The 11,124-nt window shown below is 39.0% G+C and overlaps 1 protein-coding gene across 1 annotated transcript; it reads left to right on the top strand.

The window, feature by feature from the left end:
* The first annotated feature begins 183 nt into the window (after nt 1-183).
* Nucleotides 184-11,024, top strand: LOC121966953 (GRIP1-associated protein 1-like). The gene is made up of 8 exons (XM_042517019.1): nt 184-273; nt 1,374-1,440; nt 7,539-7,600; nt 7,751-7,777; nt 8,114-8,221; nt 9,490-9,652; nt 10,248-10,387; nt 10,766-11,024. The coding sequence occupies exons 1-8, from the start codon at nt 226-228 to the stop codon at nt 10,829-10,831; spliced, it is 681 nt and encodes a 226-aa protein (XP_042372953.1). The 5' UTR covers nt 184-225; the 3' UTR covers nt 10,832-11,024.
* Nucleotides 11,025-11,124: the final 100 nt, after the last annotated feature.

The raw sequence follows: 11,124 nt of genomic DNA, 5'->3' as shown, positions 1-11,124 counted from the left end.
GAGCTTATATGCCAATAAAGCCCTTTGTATGAAACTGAGGAGTGAGATCTCTGTCTCCTGGAAACACAGTCAGAGTGAGAGCTCTGTCTCCTGGAAACACAGTCAGAGTGAGTGCTCTGTCTCCTGGAAACACAGTCAGAGTGAGAGCTCTGTCTGTCTCCTCCTCTCTGCTCTTCCTCCGTCTCCTCCGCTAGCTTAGCCTGCTAGCTGGCAGCTCAGGTAAACATGGCCATGTCTCAGGCTCTGTCAGAGGAGGAGTTCCATCGGATGCAGGTGAGATAGAAACACGACAGGTGATGTTTCGGGTCGTGGGGTTCGCGCGCAGGCAGCTGTCAGTCGTGTGTCACACCTGTGGGCTGCAGGCAGGTGCGGCATCTCTGTCAGGGACGTTAGCTCCCCCCTGCTAACCGTTAGCCGATGGTCCCGCAGCTGCCGTTGGGCTGACGGTATTAATGTAATTATGTCATCTCGACCTGGGCTCGGTTATTGATCAGATCGATCATAAACTGATAGATATTTATTCGGCAGTTAGCCGCTAGCTCTGTGTTAGCTTAAGTTAGCCTAGCCTCCTCCTCTGGTTTCATGTTAGCTTCCTGATGCTAACGGTTGTTTTTATCTGTTAGTTAGCATGTTAGCATCCACGGGACACAGTCACGGGGTCCGATCACACACAGAGCTGCTGCTGTTTGTCTGCTGTCATTTCACCCTAAACTGCAATAAATATGATAAAAAATAGACAGTCTGTCACTCAGCGGGTATACATGGACCTCAGGAGAAGTATTCAGATCAGTTACTGCAGTAAAAGTGCTGTGAAAATACTCCACTACAAATATCTGTGTGGATGTGGTCCTGCTTTCAAAACCTTACTGAGATAAAGGAAACTGCTTTTCTAAAATCAAGCTTTGAAAAATATTCTACATCAATATTATTTTCTACTACCATTGAGTTTATGGCTTCAACCAACATCAGTCCTAGTAATAAATATCAAATATTCATCAAATTTATGAATTTTAACCCTTTAAATGCCAGGTTTTAGTCATAATGCCATTATTTCTTTAGATGAAAAAAAAAACACAACACAAGAAAAAAAGACTTATTTTCAGCATACTACATGATAAGTTTATTTATTTATTTTCAATGATGTCAGTCTGGGATATGTCAATGATTAGCAGCATCATTGACTGTGACAGTGCACACAAAATGTCTTTTCATTTTAGTTTGGACAAACAAGAAGATTCTGAAACTGTGAAGCTACTGATTCAGTTCAGTCAAAGCAGGATAATTTAACATGAGGTGATAATGATATGAGATGATAATGTGTATGTGTGTGTGTGTGTGTGTGTGTGTGTGTGTGTGCGCGCACGTGTGTGCAGGCTCAGCTGTTGGAGCTTCGGACTCAGAACTACCAGCTGTCTGATGATCTCAGGAAGAACTCGGCTGGTAAAAAGCACCTCTCTGCACTTTCTCTGTTTGATGATGATGATGACGAGGAGACTTTCAAGTTCGTGTGTTTGCTGAGTCAAGATTATGCAACACGAAATAACAACAATGAATATCAGTTTTTTTTTATTTATATGTTTATTGCTTTTTATGATGAGAAAGAACACAGAACAAACATATGAGAAAAAAGAGAAAAGAAAGAAAAAAAAAAGGCAAAAAGGCCCTCCCCCCACCCCCCATGTAAACAATAAACAAGTAGAACACGAACATGATCAGCTCATCACACAGAGAAGTAGCAAAGACCACAGTCATGACAACAAATTAGACATACATGTTTTAAAGAAAAACTGCAAAGTGAATGGTGAATGGTAAAATAAGGAATATGCACAGCAAGGCGTTTCACAGTGGTGGACACAGTAGTCCTATCGTTGAAGTAGTTGCAGCACCGGATCCCACATCTTTTTAAATATATCTCCCCTGTCTTCATTCAAAAATCTCAGTCTTTCCAGGTGAAGCATATTTGCCATTTCACCCAGCCACAAGTCATACGAGGGTGCAAAGTCTGACCTCCATGCCCGGAGAATTAACTTCTTTGCAATCATAGTTCCAAATATTATAGCCTTCTTCTCATATTTGTTAACAGAAGATAGGGGAGTAGTTGCCCCGAGGATGGCCACAAGCGGATTAGGCTCCCAACATTTCCCAAAAGCCATAGAAAAGCAATGAAAAATACTCTTCCAATATGTATATAATTTGCTGCAAAACCAAAAAGAGTGTATTAAATTACCAGTCATTGACTTACATCTGTTGCAAATGGGTGAAACATCGGGAAAGAAATTGTGCAATCTTTCTCTAGAGTAATACAGTCGATGTAATGTCTTAAACTGTATAAGGCAAAGCCTGACATTCACAGAGCAGTTATGGATACTTTTTAAGCATTCATCCCATACATCATCTTCCAATTCTGCACCCAGTTCATCTTTCCATGCCTGCCCAATGTTTGCTGTGTTCAAATTAATATTCTTGTGCAAAATCTGGTAGAAGAAGGAGACTGCCCCTTTAGTAGCAAGGTCAAACTTATTTATTGCCTCAAGGACCCCGTGTTCTTCCAGAATTTCAAAGTTAGATAAGTGGGTCCTGACAAAATTTTGAATTTGAAAGTATCGAAAAAGGCCAGTTTTGGGAATGTCATATTTAGCTACAAGTTGTGGGTATGAGGCAAAAATGCCTTTAATATATAAATCACCTATATTGCAAATGCCTTTCCGCTTCCAGAGGAGAAAAACACTATCAGACAGACCTGGCAAAAAAGAATGATTTTCACATATTGGGGTGTCCAAGTAGATTTTTGGAGCCTTAATGTAATGTTTTATCTGCTTCCAGATTTTTATGGTGTTGCCAATTACAAAACTGCTGTTAAAGCATTCCTTTTTAACAGTAGTAGGGCTGTTAAGAAGAGCAGATAGTGAAGTTTTTTTGCAAAGCATTCTTTCTATACACAACCATGCTGGGCAGATGTCTGCCTCCGAGGGAGGGCCCTTCTTCCACCATGCAAGAATAGATAAGTGCGCCGCCCAATAATACAACTTAAAATTCGGCAAAGCGAAACCTCCCATATCCTTTGGTTTTGATAGGTGTTTTTTAGAGATTCTAACAGTTTTATAACTCCAAACAAAAGGTATAATAATCGAGTCTAACTGCTTGAAATATGATTGCGCAATAAAACATGGAATGGACTGGAAAAGGTGGAGCAAGCGGGGCAATACAATCATCTTGATTGCATTCATCCTCCCAACCATAGATATCGGGAGGGTTCTCCAAAACTCGATATTAGTTTTGACTTGCTCAATTTTGTTTTGCCAATTTAACCGGAGGAGATCATTTGGATTTTTGGTGACAGTCACTCCTAAATATGTAAAAGTTTTGTAGGATTTTTTAAATGGAATGGATTGCAAGTATGTCTTGTTAACTGTTGCGGAGACGGGCATAAGTTCACTTTTCTCCCAGTTGATAGAAAATCCTGAGAGGCCACCAAATTTATCAGTGAGAGTCAGGAGAGGAGGTATTGATGCTTGTGGCTGAGAAATGTACAGGAGGACGTCGTCTGCATATAATGAAAGATGATGTTTATAGCCAAACATGTTAATGGGGGAGATTAAAGTACTCTGTCTGATACTTGCAGCGAGCGGTTCGATGATAATTGCGAACAAAAAGGGGGAGAGGGGGCAACCTTGAGGGGTCCCACGGTGAACTGCAAATGGAGGGGAGATATTCTGATTTGTAATAACTGATGCAGTCGGTCGTAAGTAAATTATTTCAATCCATTTCATGAAAGAGGGTCCAAATCCAAATTTTTTGAGCACAGACATCATGTAAGGCCACTCTACTTGATCAAACGCGCGTTGCGCATCCAGTGAAATAACAACCGCCTCTCCTGAATGCTTGGCATGTAGTATATTTAAAAGGCGGCGTAAATTAAAGTACATATGTCGACCGGGCATAAAGCCAGTTTGATCTGGATGTATGATGGAGCATATGCATTCTTTGAGTCTATTGGCAAGAATTTTTCCAAGAATTTTGGTTTCGATGGATAATAGCGAAATCGGGCGATATGATGATACCATATGAGGGTCACGGCCTGGCTTTGGGATTAGTGAAATATTAGCTTTATATAAGGTAGGCGGCAAAGCCGAGGATAACTTTGTGTGATTGAACATTCGTAAGAGCAGCGGGGACACCTTAGAGCCAAATTTTTTGAAAAACTCTACATTAAAACCATCTGGACCAGGTGCTTTGTTATTTGGAAAGGAAGAGATAACCTGGGTAATCTCATCTAGATTGATGGCTCTGTCTAACATATCAGCTGAGTCCAATGATAATTTAGGTAAATCCAGACTCTCAAAGAATGCATTAAAGGCTTGAAGGTCTGGGCCGCCCTGTGACTTGTAGACATTAGCATAGAAATCTGCAAAACATTCATTGATCTTCACTGGGTCAGTATGCAAGGTTCCTTTTTCGGATTTGATACAATGTATGGCTCTAGAAGCCTGTATTTGCCTTAGCTGGCGGGCTAATAGCTTGTGTGGCTTGTCGCCAAGCTCAAAATATCTCTGTCTGACTTGTACTAGTAATTTTGATACATTTTTTGACATTATAGAGTTATATTCATACCGTAGAGCTGTTATTTTATTAAGTACTTCTAGTTTACGCTCAGTTTTGTATGAGGCTTCTAGTTTGGTCAATTGATCATCGATTTCAGTTAATCTTTCCTTAGAGTTTTTTTTCTCTATTGCCTCATATGATATTATATGGCCTCTAAGGACAGCCTTCATGGCCTCCCACAGAGTGGAATCATCTACATCGCCCGTATCGTTGCTGCTTAAATACAGTTCTATTTTATCAGAGAGATAGGTACAGAAATTTTCATCTTTTAATAGTGCATTATTCAAACGCCAGCTATATGCACCTCTCTTGTGGTTCAAGTCAAGACTTAATGAAACAGGAGCGTGGTCTGATATTAGTATATTATGGTAAGTGCAGTCAACAACTGACTGTAGTAGCTTAGAATCAATCAAAAAGTAGTCAATCCTGGAATAAGATTTATGTACTGCGGAAAAATAAGAAAAATCCCTCGCGGTGGGATGGAGAAGCCTCCAGATATCCACCAAATTATAAGATTGCATAAGATTGTTGAGCATGCCACTGTTTCTAAATACAGCAGTTTGGGAGTGCTATCGATCGAGAACAGGGTCTAAGACGTAGTTGAAATCCCCACCCATGATTACATTTGAATCTGACAAATTTGGCAGGGTATTGTAAAGGTTCTGAAAGAAAATTGGGTCATCGAAGTTGGGCCGGTAAACATTTACTAGAATTAATGGCGTGGAGTTCAGAGTCCCACAAACTATCACATACCTGCCCCTATGGTCCGAAATTGTTTGAGAATGGATAAATGGTATATTTTTACTTATCATAATTGCAACGCCCCTAGATTTTGTACTGAAGTTGGATTGATAGACCTGAGAAGCCCATGAGGGACATAGTATTTTTGCTGCTGTTTTTTTAATGTGTGTCTCCTGGAGAAAATATATGTCTGATTTAAGTGCCCGTAAATGAGCATACACCTTTCCCCTTTTCAGTGGGCTGTTCAGCCCTCTTACATTCCAGCTAGTTATTTTAATTTTACCATTGCTGCGTCCATGAGAATCAGCTAACATACTGAGTATCTACTGTATATATAAAAATGAAAACATTTTCCATGACTGTGATAAGGCATATTCAATTAATTTAAACAGACAGATGTGCTGAATAAACACCCCATAACAAACACAAAACCCTTCTGTGTGAACACAGGAGTAGTACTTCAAAACCCTAACTTAAAGTTAAAACTAGACTTGAATATCAGTTTTTAAGTGAGATATTTGTAAACAGATGCGTTAAGATAAGGTGCATATCGATATCGATATGTTTTAAATAATGTTGTTTCAACTGTAGGATTTAAGGGTCAGTTTGTAATGCACACTTCTTGTTTTAACCCTTAAAAGAGGAAAAATAAAAATAAAAAATTAGTAAAATTAGTAGGAAACGATCAGGGAAAAAACTACAATGATTATGAATATAAATTTTTGCACATATTTTTCCAAGCTTTTTATTTGGATTAATTTTCTAAATCTACTGACATCTTGCTATTTGGGGAACATTTTTCCAAGTTGCTTACTGCCCTTTTTTCCCCATGTTTTCAAAAGAAAGCAAACCATTTGGCTTCGGGTTTGAAGGTTTAAATACTTGTGAAAACATTTAAATGTAGCACAAGAAAAGTGATCCAAGTTTCAGAGGGTTAAACTTGTGTCTGATTTTGAGATTTGGGGTTAGGGTTAGGGTCGTTTGTTTTCTCAGATGAAGACATTATTAAATAACATTTCACTGGCTGAGTCGTACTATCTGTGACAAGTAACTGACCTTCATGTCAGATCATGTTGGTTGAACATCTTTCGGGAATTTTTGCAGTGTTCAGTGTGTCTGATTTTTGGAGCTAGCGCTCTTACATGAACATCAGCCTGCAGTCATTTTATCTGTCAACTCTTCAACGATACAGGAATAAATTCACCTGCATGTTTAGTTTGTAATTAATGTCCTTCAGAAAAACCTGTGATTTCTGCAGAATTATTCCGTTGAATGATTTGATATCAGTCTGACCATCATGTCAGAGAAAGACGAGCAGAGCGGAGACGTTCAGTGAGCCGCCTGTTTGTTTTATTCATGAAATAATTAATTGACTTGTATTTTATTTCATTAATGAGTCAAAGAGTTTATTTACTCAGATTATACTGTGAACAGAAGAACAGCATGCACACTGTTTAAATACAGAGTAATCAAGTTTTTTTTCATTAACTGTTAATGATTAATTATTGATAAATAATGTGGCTGATTCCTGACAGTAATTTGTCGTTTGTAATTATTTATTTAAGAAGGGACAATGTACATTTATCCACATATAAACAAATGTAAATGCACCCGAGTTAGCCGAGGAGCTACTTTTTAACGGCTATCCATTGCGTGATGTTAACCCCTTATGATTAATGAACAAAATGACAAATTCAGAGTCAAAAGCCCAGAATGACACCCAGAAATAATACAAGTCCTGTTTTTCTGCTCTGATGGCTGTGGGATCAAAAATGTCAGTTTGAATGGGTTTCAATGGAGCATTTTTGGACCTGAACAGTCTGAATGTAACTATTTAGTTTCCACAGTGTATTTTAGACTTATTGTAGGAGCTGAGCTGCAAATTCACTGATTACACTCAAATACACAATCTGGACTACATTTAGGACACATGCATCAACACACACACAGTTATCACAACAGGAAGAAGAAAAGAGACTAAAATGTGTCTCTAAGGGTTATTTTACTATAGAGGGAAAATATATCTGATCAACACTGCAGCTGTGTTGAGTTTGACATCATTGTTATGGGACAATACTTAAAATCTTTATATCTCCATAAAGCCATTATCAGTCATCACAGTGCTGTAAAAGTGTTATTGCAGCAGCAATATGAAGATTAAGATAGCTCTAATGATGACGTTTGCTGTGTTTCAGAGCTGAACGCCGTCCGTCAGAAGAATGTGGTTTTGGAAAGAGATTTTGTCAAAGCACAAAAGGTAACAAAAGTCTTTAAATGTCTGAAATTATATATTATAAATATTCAGCCTTAAAAGTCATTAAATAGTCCTTAAATTTGAATTTGTGCTGTGATCACGTTGTTTGTTAATGATGTTTATTTTCATGATTTTTTTTCCCCGTTTCCTCAGGCTTTGAATAAAAGCAAAAAAGCTCAGGTGAGTTTCTTCTGTTTTTGTAATTTATATTCTTTTATGAGTTTTTTGTCCAGGTTTTTAAATTTTGTTTGAACATGTGAGTCTAGCATCAATATTTCTAACACTGAATACCTTTTTCATTTATCTGATTAAAAAAACTCTTAGCTTCAAAAAAAAAAAAATTACTGTCAATTTTATTTTTTTAAATCTTTTCTTCTTTGTTTTGGGTTTTTTGTTCACATCCACACAGATCCGGCTCCATTCATTTTGCTTTTGTGCAAAGACAGTAAAGAAGCTTTAGAATATGAAGTAGGATAATTAATAATGAATGATGAATAACGCTGGCTGTGGTTGCAGGAGGTGGAGGCGCTGCTGAGTGAGAACGAGATGCTTCAAGGGAAACTCCACAGTCAGGAGGAAGACTTCAGACTACAGAACAGCACGCTGATGACCGAACTCTCCAAGGTCACTCTCACTCTGTCTTTACTCTCACCACTAACATGCCGTAATTTCCGACAGGCAACTCCAGTGCGAACATGTCCGACAGCCCGCTCCAGCGCGGACATGTCCGACAGCCCGCTCCAGTGCGGACATGTCCGACAGCCCGCTCCAGGGCGTCTGTCCAGACAGCCAAACTTTAAAGCCTCAATCTGAGATGACGGGAACCCCCAAGGTGGTTATCACCTGTCTCTAAGCAGGTTTCCGTTAACCCTCAAATTGCGCAAATTCAATTGCGAATACAAAATACGCCTAATGGAAACACGTAAATGAAAGAAAAAACTCCCATTTATGACAAAGAAGTTATTACAGTCTCATGAAGTGATGTTTCAGGCTACTTGAAAAAGCCAGATTTTGCAAAACTGCAATTGAAACACTTTTTTTCACTTTTATAGCTCATATGATGTGTAATAGCGGGTGGCGGTAATGCGACTTTATGGATGCCAACCGCCATCAAACCCAAAGAAGAAGAAAAAGTACAACAAAGTCACACGACTTTCTACAAAACATGACTCGGTGTGTGTGGACGGAGCAAGAGACCGAGATCTTCTTCACTCCGATACCAGACAAAGAAATTATTAGATATTAGATCGGCTTTATTGAGCAGCTGCAGTGAAATAAACCTGCTAATGTTTTAAACATTGATTGCCATGGTTACTGGGATGTTATTGCCAGAGAAGTCGCTTGACATCACTGAGTGGAAACAGAGTCATCTCGCAATTGTTTTTTTTTTAACGAAATTTCGAAAATATCGCTTAAGTTTTGTGCAGATCTACAATGGGAACCCAGCTTCTGTTAACTCTTTCTGCTTCAGGCTCTGAGCGTGTTCACAGAAAATGAGTCAAAATGACGCATTCAGCGGGCGCTACAAGAGCTGTTATTGCATCACATAACTCTTCAAAAGTTGAGCAGATCATCTGGAAGTTTTGAATCCACAATTCCTCTGTGAAATCAGCTCCCAGAAATCCCTCATAAATCGCGTTTCCATCACAGCTCCATAACACGCCTATGTGGCCTTGGATAAAAAATAATGACGGCTAGCGCGATGGCTGCAATAGAAATAAAGGTCCATCCATCACCATGGTTACTGGGATGTTATCATCAGAGGAGAAGTCACACAACATCACTCAGTGGAAACACAGTCCACATTATGTTAAGTCCACTTTTTAAAAAGTTTAGCACAAATCTGCGATGGAAACCCGCCTGATGTCAGTCCCATCTTGTTTTGTTTGCAGCTGTGTACGCAGATCGAGCAGCTGGAGCAGGAGAACCAGGGCCTGAAGGAGGGAGGAGCAGCGTCTGCGTCCAGCCCCCCGCCTAACCCCGCCTCCAGTCCCGTGGATGGAGAGCTGCTCCGCCTGCAGGCGGAGAACTCCACCCTGCAGAAGCAGCTGAAAGGTGTGTGCTGTTACAGGCTGCCGTCTCAGCTCCAGGAGAGACACAGAGCAGGTGTGACGTCTCCATCAGCTGATCAGCATCCAGCAGCCGGTGCTCTGAGGTGTCCGCAGGGACCGTGCTCTGTCTTTTTATATTTACATTCAGACACTGGAAGCCGTGTGGAATAATTGTGAAATGTTTGTATTGTTTATGATGCTGTTACTTGCTGTTAGTTAAAGTCAGCAGGAGATACTTGACTTTTTTTTATGTACCAAACCAAAGTGGAGAGCAAATCATGGCCAGCTGGTTCACAGCAGCACATCCAGTTTATGAGGGTGCCCACAGTAAAATAATTGTAAAATAACTTTTTTATTCATTAATGAATGTCCTCTGTGAGGAAATAAGTAAGTAGTGAGTAAATGAAAATATAAATAGGTAAACAATTCAGTAAATAAGTAGATAAATAGATAAGTAAAATAGATAAATATATAAATAAACAGAAAAGCAAATAAATTTATGTATAAATAGATAATTAAATAAATGAATAAATAAATAGATAAAGATAAGTAAATAAATGAATAGATAGAATAGATTATAATCTGTGATTGCCCTGCAGCTCTCCAGGAGCGCTATGCCCCCGGCAACCAAAGCGCTACCACGGAGAAGGACGAGTCCGCCAGCGCCAACGGAGTCTCTGATGTCACAGGGAGAGGGGAGGAGCCAGCAGCAGAGGGACCCAATGAGAGGCTGGACCAGGTGAAGGACAGAGAGCGTTTCTGTTTTTATTTTACAGACCAGAAACACCAGAAAAACACAATCTAATCCATATTAAATTGTTACTAAATTATCCATATTTAATCCAATGTAATCAGTTGAATTGATATCTTAAATTATGTTTTACTCACCATCTCTCGAGACTTTGGCAAATATACTGCGCAGATCAGCGCTATTAGTTTGACAGATTCTACCGAAATTCAACATGTTCCAGGAGTGCTGGGTAGCAAAATATTATCAAGACATAATGGAAATAAAGTGAGAGATTAACACGTAGAAGAGACAGATGATCATTTGTATAAACGTACGTGTTTGAGTGTTTCAAACATGTAATTTTCTGTTTCCTCTCTTTGTGTGCAGACGGAGGCTCAGCTGGAACAAACGGAGAAAAAACTTCACGGTGAGTTCACGGTTTTTCTTGATTAACTGTTTGAAACCTCGAACGACATCCGTTTTCTTGTGTCGCTCTCAGAAGCCTTTCAGAAGCTATTTGACCCTCTGAGAAAGTTGGTTTGATTTATTTTGAAAACATGGGGATAAAAGGCAATGACCAATATTTTTGTGACATTTTACAGATTAAATTACTAATTCTATTATGACTTTTCTAGAAAATGATATGTAGTGAGCGTTATTTAAAAATAATTTTAAAAATTGGGAAAAGAATGTCCAAAAAACTATATTTATAACCACAAATAACTTTAGAAATTTATATATATTTT

Source organism: Plectropomus leopardus, unplaced genomic scaffold, assembly GCF_008729295.1.
Source record: "Plectropomus leopardus isolate mb unplaced genomic scaffold, YSFRI_Pleo_2.0 unplaced_scaffold2642, whole genome shotgun sequence".
In the NCBI taxonomy this organism is placed as follows: Eukaryota; Metazoa; Chordata; class Actinopteri; order Perciformes; family Serranidae; genus Plectropomus; species Plectropomus leopardus.
The sequence above is the reverse complement of the archived record's forward strand: the minus strand, read 5'-3'. Positions and strand labels throughout refer to the sequence as shown.